Consider the following 14,488-nt stretch of genomic DNA (forward strand, 5'->3'; position numbering starts at 1 on the left):
GGGGGGGGGGGGGTCTTGTGATTGCTCTAATGGCAGATGGAGCAGTTGAAGCCCATTACACAGAGCATCCAAAGGGGTTTTTCCAAATTGCCTGAGCAAGCACAACTGCCACCTCCGTTCAGATCACAAAGGGGAGACAGATAAACACTGAGGGTTTGTGTCTAATCCCAGAGATGTTCAAAAAAATCAGCATTTTATCAAGTTATTTCTCTTTAGAATTGAGTCCTAAAAATTTTATTTTCTTAAAACAAGTGAAGGAAAACTGCAACAGCTTGGATCAGCCATTACCGCTGAACTTAAAGGTGTTTGAGTTCTGCCCAGCACCTTCCCTGCTTGGCTGAGCACATTAAACTGGGAAGATGAATTCACTACTTATTCAAACTCTGTGCTCAACAACAAACAAAACAAATCACCTGATGGTGACTTCCATATAAAACCACAGCTAATTTTCTTTTTGCCCGAGAGCTGCTCCTGCCCTCGCAGTCGGCTTTCCAACTGGACTTCAACCTGTCCTCCGTCTGCCTGCTGACGACTGACGACCCAAAGCAGAGGGAAACAAACACCCCTGTTCGCCCCGCTGACATTTCCAGCCCTCAGATTTGTTGTGCTGCGAGGCTGACAGGGAGGGCAGATGAATATTTATGCTGCTGCCTCCTGCGAGAGAAGCCACCCGGCTCTCAGAGAGGATGACAGCTGATGACAAACATGTGGACTGACTGCCATGGAAAGGCCTGGGAGGTGGGGTCCTGAGAGTTGCGCCACGCTGCTTATAACTCAATCTCATGTTGTGTTTATACTTAAATTCCCTGTTTTGAAGCTGCATTAATCCAGGGAAGGTTTATGTTTGCCACCTAGCTAAAAATATAACAGTTCAACTACAAATTAACTTCGTCAAGGTTAAAATGTTCAGGTTTAGAAAGGAGTCGATTCAACTTTATGAAAATTTTGAGGAATAGAAACAGGTGTTTCAATTATTTTGACCATCCCATTTAAATTTAAGGCTTAAAGCTCCATTTTGTCCTCTTCTTCTGCGTTTTATTTGAAATGTTGATCCATAAGAAAATATATTTGTGGTTGTGTGACACTGACGTCTTCTACATCATTTACTAGTCTTTTCTTAAAATACTTCAACATGACCTTAATAAGTGGTTTCCACTAAAAATCAGCTTCAAGCCAATCAGAAGAGAGGAGGCTCTGAGCCTGTCTTCTGATTGGCTGACTGTTTGCTGAGTGATTGAATAGAAATCTAGCAGATTTCAGGTAAACACTCAAGGTTGGACATTGGGTCCAGGTGGGCGGGGCTTGGGGCATGGCTGACGGGACCTTTAACAACAGAAACATCTATGTGCATAATTCAATACAGTTCAACAGCAGCACAAACTACATCCTCCAGAATGATCACACAGCTGAATCAACACCTCTTGGTGGTTAGAACTGTCGCCTCACAGGAAGAAGGTTCTGGGTTGGAACCTGCTGTTAATTGGCGACTCTAAATTGCCAGTAGCTCTGTGGCAGACTGGCGACCTGTCCAGGGTGTACCCCTCGCCCCCATGTCAGCTGGGATTGGCTACAGCACAAGCAGCTCTCTCAGTGGCCTTGTCCATTAACAACACATCCCTGTCTGGTTGAAATTACGTTTCTACACAACTAAACTGCAACAGCTGACACTTTCTGTAGGAAAGATACGGTAACCACTTGCTGGATTATGATCAGAGGCAACATATTGTAGCGCTACATCTGTGATTTAGGCAACAAAAGAATGATGGTGGTTTAGGTTAAATGTAAACCAGACCAGGATCTTTCCTCAGCCTCAACCAAGTGCTGATGCAGTTAGGTTTCCTACACAACATATTTGCCGCTGCAGTTTAGTTGTACGGAGCCATAATTTTTAGAAGGAAGGGTTGGATACAGAGGAAGAGGCCACTCGGGGACGCGGAAAAGAGCTGCAGCAGGATGATTTGCATTCAACTGAAAAAAAGTGTTTGTGGATAAAGATGGCACTGGCGCTCTGGGGGATCCATACAGCTGCTGTTTGGTAAAGAAAACGTCTCTTTAATTTAGTTTTTCTTCCCTGAGTGGAAAGTTTTACATGCTGTTCTGTGTTCTGAGTGAGTTTTATGACCCTAAGGGCTTTTGAAACCCTGTTTAAAAAAAACAAGAAAAGGAAGCTTCAGTGAGAAAACTATTTTTCTCTTTCCTTAGTGAACAAACTTTGGTGCCCAGAGGATACTCTCACCCCTCCACAGCTGTAAGTGTGGTGTAAGTGTTTGTTCAGCTCCGGAGTCAGATCATCTCAGGCTGATGTCATGATGTGTTGTTCACCTCAGCCAGCTTCCCTTAACAACAGCCGTGTTCACAATAAAGCGACAATTTCAGCTGATATCTCTCCAGCGGGAGTCGAGCGAGGACAGCGGTCAGATTTACGTCGAGTGACTGCACGTCTGGAGTCCTGAATCACTGTTCATGTTGCTCCAGGGAGCCAACAGTGAGACCAAATATGAATTTATGGCCGAGCTGTGTGACAGAAGCTTTGTGCCACTAAAGCAGAACAAGCCTCTCTCTCTCTCCATCCCCACAGGTCGTAATCTCTCAGGTAGGAGGGGGAGAAAATAACTCCATCTCTATGGCAACTGCTGGTCTAAAGGTGAGACGTTACGACGCAGGAGAAGACACAACAAACCACAGCCTGCAGACGTAACCTGACATTTATCCTAAATCTATTCAAGTACAACATATGTTTTCACCCTGCAGTGATGGCAGATTGATCTTTTAATATAGCATTGAATTACTTTGAGGAAAAAAAAGGTTCTCAAAGGCATAAAAAAAAAAAAAAACAGCAGAGAAGTCTGGTGCAGAGAGGAAAGTATTGATTTATTAACCTGTGGCTAATATATAAATGAAATTAATTAGAGATGTTCCAGTACCATTTTTTCCTTCTTAATACTGATTCAAATACCTGAACTTGTAGTACCAATCCGATACCATTACGTTAAAAATGATTTATTTTAGGAAGTATCAGAGGCTTTTCTGATACTGCCATTGGTTTCAGAAAAAATGTATGTTAAGATTTCAAAATAAACAGTGAAGAGAAATCTGCAGGATGGCTTTACAGCACACAACAAGAAGAGTTTCTGTTGAGAAAAACTACAATTACTCTGCCAACCAGTTACATTCATGTCTGCCCAGACTTATGTAATATATGTAGTGAAGACTTTGAGGGAATTTAATAAAACGTATTAAGTGTATTTTCATTTCTAATTTAATTTTCTAATCAGTTCATCAACTGAGATATCGTGTTCACGAGAAAATACAGATGGACGGACGACCTGAAAACATAACGCCACTGCACAGCTGTAGCCAGCGTGAACGCATAAAACACTAAAACAAGAGAAAAGCAGACAGAAACTTACTGGCTTTTCCAACAGCTTTCAAGCAATGTTCACGGCAGTCAACAATGAGCTCAATACAACGAACTGAACCAACTAAAACAACTCAGAACTTGAGCTCCTGGTTCTTTCCAGGAAACTTATCAGAAGTTATAAGGATATAACAGTAAAACCTGTAACAAAAAACAAAATCAGTAATTCTCATCATGATCTCTGTTTGTACTGATGCTCAGTGTCAACTCTGTTTAAACTGGGTTTCAAAGTTGAGCTTGTTCATTTTACTACAGTAAAGTAAGAAAACTAACAACATATAGCGTGTATTAAAGCTGGGCTGCATTACATAACACAGTATGATGACATTGTGCTCTCTGAGCTAACTGCAAAGATCTGAGCTCATTGCAGTGTGAACACAACTACGGCAAGTATAGTGGGCCAGTAATAATCTGATATTTTTCCCATATTTTTTTCTCTCTTCCAGGTGTCAACGTGGAGAGAGCACCATGTGACTGAGAGAAATGACTAATGACAAAACTTTGAGAACTAAAACCCCGAGCTGAGTAAGGACCTAAAATTAAAGTGGCAAACTTGAGGAAGCAAGTCCTCCACGGAGAGACAGAAAGACTCTCAGCTGGTTTCTCTCTGCAGAGATCTGGACTCTGCCCAAAACATCAGTCACCGCTGATGAAACACACTGACACGCTTTCTGTTTATATCACAGAGTCACAGGCAATCATCTAGTATTCATTCACAGTCAGTGTCACTAATAAGATAAGACTGTGTGTGTGTGTGTGTGTGTGTGTGTGTGTGTGTGTGTGTGTGTGTGTTAAGATAACCATATCCTCAGCCTGATACGTTACAGAATCTGTTACATGCTCCTATCCAAAGGTCACTCCGGCCGCACCCAGCTGCAGTCGCCTGGCGACCAATAAAAACCTCGAAAACAGCCACAGCAGGCGTCACCACCTGTTCAAAAATGGCTGTGACACCTGTCTTTTTACCTGATTTTGCATTTTTGTTTGTTTTGATAACGAGCTGAATTTGATCACACATCTGCACTTTCAAAGCAGCTGATTAACTGCCATGGAAACAGACTAATTTGTTTGATAATTACTGAGGTAGGCCAAAGCGCTGCAAATATTAGTCAATTAATCTATTAGTCGATCAGAAGCCACCAACTTGACAATCAATTTGTTAAATAGAACTATTGTTTTATATATGTTAAATGGCTCCAGGTTTTTCTTGGCCATATGCTACAGTAAATCAAATATTTGGGGTTTTTGAAGAAGTCATGTAAAGGTCCATATAGTATAAAGGTAGATGTCCATGTGTTGTTTGATTATAGATCAGGTCTAGGTTCTATATTAATACTGTGAAAGTATCAAAGCCTCAGTCCACAGAGAAATGTACACAGCCTGTATTCAGAAACTGAGCCTTAAAACCAGCCGTCAGGACTTCTGGAACTTTGTGATGTCACAACAAAGCAGTCACCACTCTCAGCCACACCCCAAGCCCCATCTACCTAGTCAAGAAAACAATTGGCATGTTAATTGATCATGAAAAAATATATTAGATGGAGCCCTTGTGCTATTTAAGGCATTAAATGTCACATACAAAATAGTTTTTCTTTGGCTAAGTGCAGTCAATGACATCAGACACAAAAAAAGTGTATTATGTGCCATTTTCTGATGGAAGTTTCTGTTGGATATTAGTTCTATTTCTCTCTCAACAAACTCATCCTGTGAACGTATGAATTTAAGTGAAGCTGTTGCATTAGCAGACAGAGAAAAAATATATATAAAGACATCAGTTTTTAGCCCATAACTTGTAAGTGATTCAGTGAAATGTCAGTTGCTGAATACATTAAACGGTGAAACAGGAGGCTTAGTGAGTTTGGCCTTTTATTACCAGTGAGAAATCCCACAGTTCAGTTCAGCCTGTTAGAGGGGAAAATCTTCGTCTGCATTTCAGCGAGAGTAAATGAAAAATTAATAAGGTTGTTTCAGAAGAATCACAATGAAGGGGAACAGTGTTTCTGACTTCTACATTAGTTTTCTGCTGCACAAGAAAACAGGAAATGCAAAAGTCAAAGGTCACAGTCAGTCTCAAAGAACTGCATGTAAATGATCTACACCTGTAGCGCTCGAAAGATTAGACAATCATGTCGGAGATATTTTGGCAGATATTGAGATTGCAGTACAAGTGATGATTTCAGTTGGAATGGTAATTGTTGCATTTGATTTTCACTGAAAAAACATAAAAATTATGATGATGCGAGTTTTGTTGGGGCTTGTACCACTCAGACATTGATTGAAAACCATGATAGAAAATTAGTACGGCTAAGTTTCCCAAAAGCCTCCCGGAGCACAGATCAGTTGGAAAGCAGGTGAACTGAGACCACCGATGTTTGGCGAGATCCTTAAAGCTGCTCGAGCTTGGATTCACATTTGCAGCTATTCTCAGACTCAGAGCAAAATACAGTGTCTGCCGGCCAGAACAAGGCCGATAAATCATACATGGGAGCCGGAGTCCTTTTTCAAACAGACTCTGGGGCTCTGCTGTAATTATCAGAAATGAAACAGTGGAGAGCAGGAGGTTCCTGCTTTGCCATAAGATCTTTCAGGAAAGAAAGAAAAGAGAGAGAGGGAGAGCTTAAAAATAACAGACTGATAGAGTCTCACAGAGGAATATCATCAAGACCATATGTGAGCGAAGGAGGAGAGAACGAAATCCAGTGGTTCAACATCAACCCAAGCTTGCAAAAGAGTTTGACTTTGCGATACGATGAAACAACTGAACTTTTTACACACACCTGTTTTAGCCTGAACCCGCCCATGTCACGTGTCAAAAACTGCGTTTAAACACCGTTTTGTTGCCACCACACAAATCACATTTCTGCACTGTTCTCGATGTGAAAATTTCACCGCAGGACAGCAAACCAACATTCAAAGTAAGACGACTGAGAGAAAATGAGCATCGGTGCTTTTCATCCCTCACAGCATCACTTTGCTAATGAAACAATCAGCCTTCATCCTCCTGCTGAAGCAACTTTTAATGTGATTACAATGACGATAGTGATGCATATGCTGAATGTGCAGGCTGCCAGGAAGTTCTTTTATTGTGGTGAATGCTCTTTTAATTTCCAGGAACATCCATTACTGGAAAAACCCTTTAAGTCCAAATCTCAACTATTTGACTTTTTCTCTCTTTTACAAAAAAACACAATTGGCTCGCATCCCTAATTGATTAAACAAGATTTACTTTACAAGCCAGCACACTTTAGAGAGAAATTAATAAATGATCCAGCAGCGTATTTTAAGTATGAAATGGATCAATAATGATGAAAAAATAAACTCTTAAAATGTGGGACTCATTGTTCATCGCTGGAGTCGTCCAGCCAAGAAGTGATGCTACCTGCCTCCAGTGAAAGTGCTACTTACAACCCGCCCACTCTGTTTGATTGATAGGTGGTCTGTGGGAGGTACAACAAAGTACAGTCACGTTTCAAAGATAAAAAAAGGAAACAAATCAAAATTTACAACAAAAATGCAGCAGATACAGCTGGTCAGGCGGGGTCAGCTTGATGTGTGTTTCTGTGTGTGTGTGTGTGTGTGTGTGTGTGTGTGTGTGTGTGTGTGTCTGTGTGTGTGTGTGTGTGTGTGTGTGTGCGTGTGTGCGTGTGTAATCTGCAGTGTGTTGAGGTGGACAGCTTGTTATCTGGGGCTGAACTGCAGAGCTTAATATTGAGCCAGGAGCCAGATTAGTTCAGGGCATCCTGTCAGTCTGCAGCTGCAATAGGAGTGGACGGCAGCGAGTGTCCTTCCACTACTGCGAGGAAACCATGCAAGTTTTTTTAGACCTCGAGAGCGAGGACAGACGTGTTTTCAGGTTTAAGGTTAGACTCAGGTTGAGGTTAGCGGCGCGGGAATGCTTCTTTATCAAGAGAAATAAGAGATGTGTATTAACCACATTGCGAGGAGTCAAAAAAACATTCCCACAAAGTTCACCACTAGTTTTAGTCTCAAGATTTGGCTTAAGATGTCAAAATACGATGGCCTGGATGTTGTCAATCCACTAAACACGTATGATAAAATGATCCCTGAAGGCTTAATGAGAGTCTCAGCAGCATCTTGACACATGTTCTTGTGGGTTGACATGCATCGATATTCTGTCAGTGTGTGGGGTTAAATAGGGCACATTGGGTGTTGACATCCATTTTGCAACCAGTGTGTGCTGCCCAGTATGTACTGGACTGCAGCTGGTGTGGAGTTATATGCTGAGTTAGATACTGCCTGGATGTATCAATATTCACAGACATGTTGCGTACAGCAGTGTAAGCAAAATAATAAACAATAATAATAAAAACTGACTCTGTATCCACAGCCATTGGCCACATACTTTACATTATCAGGGATCAGCCATCAATATTTCCTGATTGCAACTGATTTGTGTCGGTGCTGAAACATCAACAAGTCAATTAATCAATCAGTTCATCAACAATACTTTTCATTATTGATTCATCTATCATTTCTGCAACCTGACGATCTGCAGTGTTTTCAGATACGCTCAAGATGATTACATTTACTCAGACTAAAGGTTTCTGATACTTAAAACCCTGACGGCAAACGTCACACCGTCACGTGACCGACAGCTGGATGCTACGAATGTCACACCTGTGCTGAGGGTTGTCTGAAAGGCATTGTGGGAAATGTAGGCACTCACTAACCTAAGTAGAAACAGAGAGGGAAGAAAAAGTTCCTTCCTTATTTACTACCATTAAGGTGCTCTTGAGCAAGGCACTCAACCCCCAACTGCTTCAGTGGAGCTGCTCCTCAGCAGCCACATATTTTCCAATTTATCATTATTACTTTGTTGTGGTGTTTACGTGATCGTGCGCCACAGTTTGTTTGTTTGTTTGAATCCTCAGTGGACGTCTCCTGCTCCATCATCCCTCCCCCTGTGACATGAAACTGCAATTTTAAACCCAACATGTGCTCCGCCACGAGGATGTTTCAGCATCTCAACCCTTGAACCGTCAGGGAAGTGAGCCATGAGGGAAAACAGGAGTTTAATGCCTTGCTCAAAGGGCAGTTCAACAGGACACGCGGTCCCTGTGGCGCTGTAGCGGCACCTGACTGTTGATAATGTCATTTCTGCCACCGCCCCCGCTGAAGGAGGAGAGGGATGATGCGTGGAAAATTGAAAAATTAGGTCAAAGTCTGCGGGATGCGGGAAAGCTTTGCACTGGCTGCCGCCGTGCATTTACACCATCAGCTAAGCATGTAAATAATGCAACGGGGCATCTGACCCCATTTCCCTCAGACGCACTTGTTTACATTAGAGCAACTCTAAGCTGGCAAGCTACATAAAAAAAAAATGTGTGTCACCTTTTTCCCATCCCTCCCCCCCTCCTCTACGTCACTGCATATCTCAGCTTTTGAAACCTGCATTTGCAGCAGCAGCAGCAGCAGTGGAAACATTAAAATGCGATGTGTGCATTTGCAGTCAGCTGTTAAAAATCGCTTCCCCTCTTTCTCTCCCTCTCTCTCTCTCCATCTCTGTGCTTTTCCACGTCTTTCTCCATACATGGCTGAGCCCCGCGAAGCCTCCAGACTGCATGAGAAACAGGGAAAACACTAAGCTCGCAGGCAGCTGAAATATGACACTATGATACTCTCCAGGCTGAGAGTGAGTCTGCAGCAATGTGACATATCAATCTGAAAAAGAAGAGGAAGAAGAGGAAGGAGGAGGAGGAGGGGAGTTAATGAGAAAATCAATACCAAGGCTGCATTTCAGCATATATGCTCTGGTGTTATGGAAAAAAAGAAAAAGCTGGAATATAATGGAAATCATTCATCCCCCCTGAAAAAGCAGCCAGGCTGCAGTGTGTCATGTGAAAACTGTGTCTTTTAACAGCTGCTTAGTCTCTGCTCATAATCTAAGCAGCATGCAGGGCTCTGCTGAACGGGATTTTCCAAAATGACAGTGAGGACAACAACAACTTCTTACTGACAAACCCAAAGATAAACCTCTGTAGTATTCCCATGATATCCCCACTGGGGGCTATAACGTCTCTCTGGTGCTCAATGGAGACCTTTAAGTGCACTTTACGCTGGTGATTATCTGTTCTGACATCTAATAATAGAAAGATTAGTCAAATAATCAACAGAAAATGTACCAGTTAATCATAAAAGAGGCCAAATATTCACAGGTTCCTGTTTCTTAAATGCAAGGATTTGCTGTTTTTCTCTGTTTATACCACTGTAAACTGAGTATGTTGGGGTTTGGGACTGCTGGTTGCACAAAACAATACATATGAGTAACACTTTATTATTTTCTTCTCTGTTTAGTATCATTGTAAACTGAATATTTTGGGTTTGTAATGTGAAAAAGCAGATTGAAGATGTTAAACTGAGCTCCCTGCACATTATGGGCATTTTCTTTACTACTTTTAACACTTAATGGAGTAAAGATCAATCAAGTCATCAGAAAAAATAGTCAATAGATCAATCAATAATGTAAATAATCAACAACTGCAGCCCTAATGGCATCACTACAACTCTATTGTGGAGTTTTCTTGCACTTCTGATTAGATGATTAGCTGCATTTCGTTGCCCCAGTACTTGAACTCTGTGCAATGACAAAGTTGAATCTAATCTAATAGCAGTGATTTAAGGGTTAATATGGTACTTTATGCCATTTTCTCTTATAATATAACTATGATGCCTCGTGCTAAGTAATGACTTTATATGATTTGTGTCTTTGTGATATTTCTGTTATATTCCTGGAGGATTTTGAGGAACTGTGTGGTGCTAAATTGTGCTGTTTAATTGTATTTTTCATCTCGTTTTCATGGCATATTTGTGCAGTAAGGACTTATGATAACGTGAGAATATCATAACAATACTACAGTCTCACCACAGCATGCCAAGTCTGTTTCCACCTCAGTACCACACCACCGAAACACCACATCCTCTGCATCCAAATCACAGCCTGATAAACCAGAGCAGTCACTATGGCAGCGTGTGTGCGTGCGTTTAATAAATGTGGACTTGAACTTGTGGCAGCTCAACACTTTTCCTCCTCGCAGCTCAAACTCAGAACCGGTTCGTCCTCTCAGCAAGGACCGACCAGCAGCGACTCAAACGCCCACCAAGAGCAGCAGCAGCAGCGCCGGGCACAGCCGGGTAGAGCCGCCGAGCTCCGCGGTGAAATTCAAGTACTCACCCTCCGACAACTCCAGCTCCAGCTCGGCCAGTTTAGCCCTCACCTCCGCAGGAAGCGGCACCGGGTCCCGGTCCGCCATTCCGCCTTTAGAAACCGACTTAAATCTCTGTTTTCCGGCTCTTTCTCCCTCTTTTCTCTCTTCAGGCTTCTCCTCGAACCCCCAAAAAATCCAAAGTCAGTCAGAGTGCGTCTCTGAGTGTCGCTGTCTGTGCGGCAGCGGCGCTGTTCGTCCGCCGCAAACCTGAGTCAAGATAGCCAAGACATGGCGCTTCTTCTTCCGGTACTTGCATTTTCAAAATAAGAGCGTTTTGTGTAACGCTTTTCGTAACAGTACTTTAACAATTCCAGTTTCTTTAAATTTAGATTTAGATGTTTGTATTTATAAGTTTTGATTAATAAACAACTTAAATTTTTAATAATTTATAAAAATTGTTCACGCTCAAGTGGGGGTCAATAAGGACCCAGCAATAAATGTGTGTCCTGGGGCCCCCTACGAGGTTAATTACCCCAAAACTGCCTTCTCATAGTAAGTCAAAATTATGACATTTTCAGTCAAAAATTATATCTGATCAAAAAAAATTAAATTAAAAAATTAGCTACTACTACTGTGCAAAAATAACAAAATATTGACAAAATTTTGAATTTAAGACTTTTGATAAATCAAAATTATGATATTTTGATCCATTATCTCATCATTAATCTTAAAAAGTGCAATTTTTGATTTTTTTTTTCATGGTTTTGACATTATATTTTGATTTACACGCCCAAATCCCAAGTTGAGTCATTGTGGAAGTCCATTCTCACAATAAAAAGATGAAAAGTTACTGATAAATATAAACACAGTCAAATATATTAAATAGTGGCTCAAAAATTACAAGAGAGTAAATTGAAATTAATCAAAATTCTGATATTTTAAGTCAAAATCTTGGTAATACTGAGCAAAAATAATGAAAATAAAAAGTCTAGATGTATTTTTTCATGGTTCTGGATTTTATATTTTGATTCATGTTAAGCTATGTGTTTTTTTCTCTTTTTTATATACACATAAAATATTATAAAGTTGTGTAATTTCCAAAGTACAGATACAAATAAATCAAAAACCTTAGAAACAGCCAGTTAAACCTTACACTGAAGCTTTGCAGCATCAACTTTTTGGTTTCTATCTTCTATATCTCTAGAGACAGATACATTTAACGTTAATGATCTGACTAGCAGATTATTAAAAAAAAAAAAAAAATCAACTACTTTGTAACTGTGGCGCAGACTCCATTACTTTCCATTTTTCCTCACCAAACTGCTTTTGTGCTTTTATTTTGGAGGCAAAATCATCCATCTTCCTTTCTGATGCCTGTTAATTGTGTTGTATTGATTCTGCTCGCAGGTAGAATTGACTGCAGTTCACTGCAGGTGACTTAGGACAGTTTGAAAACATCAGTAATAACTGTAATAATGACTGCGCATTCAGGACTCACATATTTGTTTTTTGTTGTTTTTTTGTTTTGAGGAGAAAATAAAAACAGATTATTAGAAAACTGATAAAATAACCATCAGAGGGCGCCATATCTATCTATCTATCTATCTATGTGCGTGAATGTGCACATATGGCCAAAAGTATGCGGACACCACTGGCCGCATACTTTTGTGTACTCTGTTCAGGGTCTCAGGATTGGTCTGGGCCTTTAGTTCCAATGAAGAAATATCTAAATGCTACAGTACATAATGATAAATCAATGCGTTTCCAATTTTGTGTCAAAAGTGTAAAATGACAAAAAAATAAATAAATGCAAGCACCTTTAATTCTCAAACAGAAGGTGATCAGTCATGGTGGGTTATTTTATGGACACAAACTGTGAAGCTTTGTACAAAACATCTGCACACTGACTATAAGCCACAGAATTCATTCAAAAAGACAATGTTTTGATATTAAAATGGTCAGAATGCTGTGACTGTCAATCAAGAAGGTAGATCTCAAAGAGTGAGGAGCTACACTTGTTGCCCACAGCCACACTGTATTGCATATTTTCCAGTTCCACAGACTGTGCACAGATAGACTGTGCTCCGAGGTGACTCTTATTCTGCGGGGTCAGACATTTTTCAAAATAAAACTTTTCAACAAGTTTATATTTTCTTTGCACATTTGTTTCATTACGTCAGGTGGGAGCAGAAGAAAGAAAAATCAAATAAACAAACAAAAGAAAAGATATTCTTGATCTTTGAAGTTTGTAGTTATGTTCTTTGAAATTTTGGGAAATAATGGCGAGAGTCAGAGATTTAGATTGACGCCACTCTCACTCCTGTGTGCTGACTGAATATGAGGCTGCAGCCAGCAGCTGGTTAGCTTAGCTTAGCGTAAAGACTGGAAGAAGGGGGAAACAGCTAGCGTGGCTCTACCCAAAGGTAACAAAACCTGCCTGTTAACTGTTGCATCTAAAAGTTCACAAATTAAAACATTATGTGTGTATTGATTATTGGAAAAATATTCCATTTTGATGTGGGGACAAAGGAAAATGTGACTTCTGTAGATTTTTGGATATTTATCAGGCATCGTATTCCTCTACAGGTCAGAATTTAATGTGTATTACTTTTTTTAATTACTTTTTTATTATTATAATAATAATTATTAATATATTGTTTATTCAAAAAGTGTGGCTAATGTCTCAAAATCAACATGTGATGTAGGATATCATCATCATCATCTTCTATTTTTTCAAAGCATTTTCATTAAATTTTTGTTAGCCATCAACACCAACATCATCACCATCATCAGTGACTGTCTGCACTGTCCTGTGTGAACACACTGCCATCTTGTGGCTCTTCACTCTCATCAGGACCAGCTGACACCTGAGGCTGAAGATCTGATTTTTTAATGTGGTGCAACTTATGACAAGATACTGATGTTCATGATGTTTTACAAATGTAGTTAAGGTAAACTGACATAACATCTGGTTGTGTCACGTTTTACTGCACAGCACATGTAACCAGGCTTTAAAACAGATGCAGTTCTTAGCAACATCATCTCTTTCGTGTTAAATCTCCTATAAAGTTGTTCTTGCCACTTTATTTTTCTATATTTTACTTTTGGTCATCTTTTTTATGATATTTTGTCAAGTCTACTGAGACACTGAGACTTTGCATGTCAAACAAACTTATAAATTCTGTTGTTTGAGGTACTGTTCAGAAAATTCTTGACTTTCTATGAGCACAACCAGATGCAAAGATCACATACTTCCACTGTGATGGAACAACTGGTGTCATTTATCAGCCTTTTTCGCTCCAGTTTAGAATTAGCTGTCCTTGGACTTCATGGTTTTTGTTATTGTCCTGAGATGCCTGGTAGAGGCAGTGCAACTCTATCTTAACTGAGTTATAATTCTAAGAGTTTCTTAGAGTATTCACCTGGAGAGGACACAGAAAAGTATACAAACAGTTTCATACTGGGGGAGGCAGCAGCAGCTTGTTGTTGTTGTTGTTGTTGTTGTTGTTGTTGTTGTTGTTGTTGTTGTTGTTAAGACAGAAGAGAGACATTGATATCCTTAATGCTTAAATCCTTAGGGATCTGTTCTGGTATCAAAGCTTACAAAACTTCAGAATATGAAGCTGTGCTTTTTATTCTTCTGTGGGAATTTTAAGCAATATGAACAATATTACCTGCCCAGCTCCAAGTGACTTTTGTATCTTACTTGGGTCATAATTCTTACTGCATGTTGTAAAAGACAGATAACACACCCTGCCTATAACAAACAGCTCCTCTTTGTTAAATATAGTAAAGACTGAAAACATTGCCTTGTTTCTAGCTTCAACACTCATCAAGCTCCACCCTGTCACATATTTATGGGTGTAGACAACATGTGGTGAACTGTAGGAGATGATAAGTCTCA

At 40.2% G+C, this 14,488-nt stretch overlaps 1 protein-coding gene across 1 annotated transcript in view; it reads right to left on the reverse strand.

Moving 5' to 3' along the window:
- LOC111647059 (disco-interacting protein 2 homolog C) overlaps positions 1–10,839 on the reverse strand; it is a 296,922-nt gene extending 286,083 nt beyond the window's left edge. The window contains 1 exon segment of the mRNA XM_087171235.1: positions 10,611–10,839. Coding sequence (XP_087027361.1) covers positions 10,611–10,689 — 79 coding nt within the window. The 5' untranslated portion in view covers positions 10,690–10,839.
- Between the last annotated feature and the right edge of the window lie 3,649 nt (positions 10,840–14,488).

Source organism: Seriola lalandi, unplaced genomic scaffold (assembly GCF_002814215.2).
Source record: "Seriola lalandi dorsalis isolate HSWRI2012SDOR001 ecotype SW California unplaced genomic scaffold, Sedor1 jcf7180002054982, whole genome shotgun sequence".
Classification (NCBI taxonomy): Eukaryota; Metazoa; Chordata; class Actinopteri; order Carangiformes; family Carangidae; genus Seriola; species Seriola lalandi.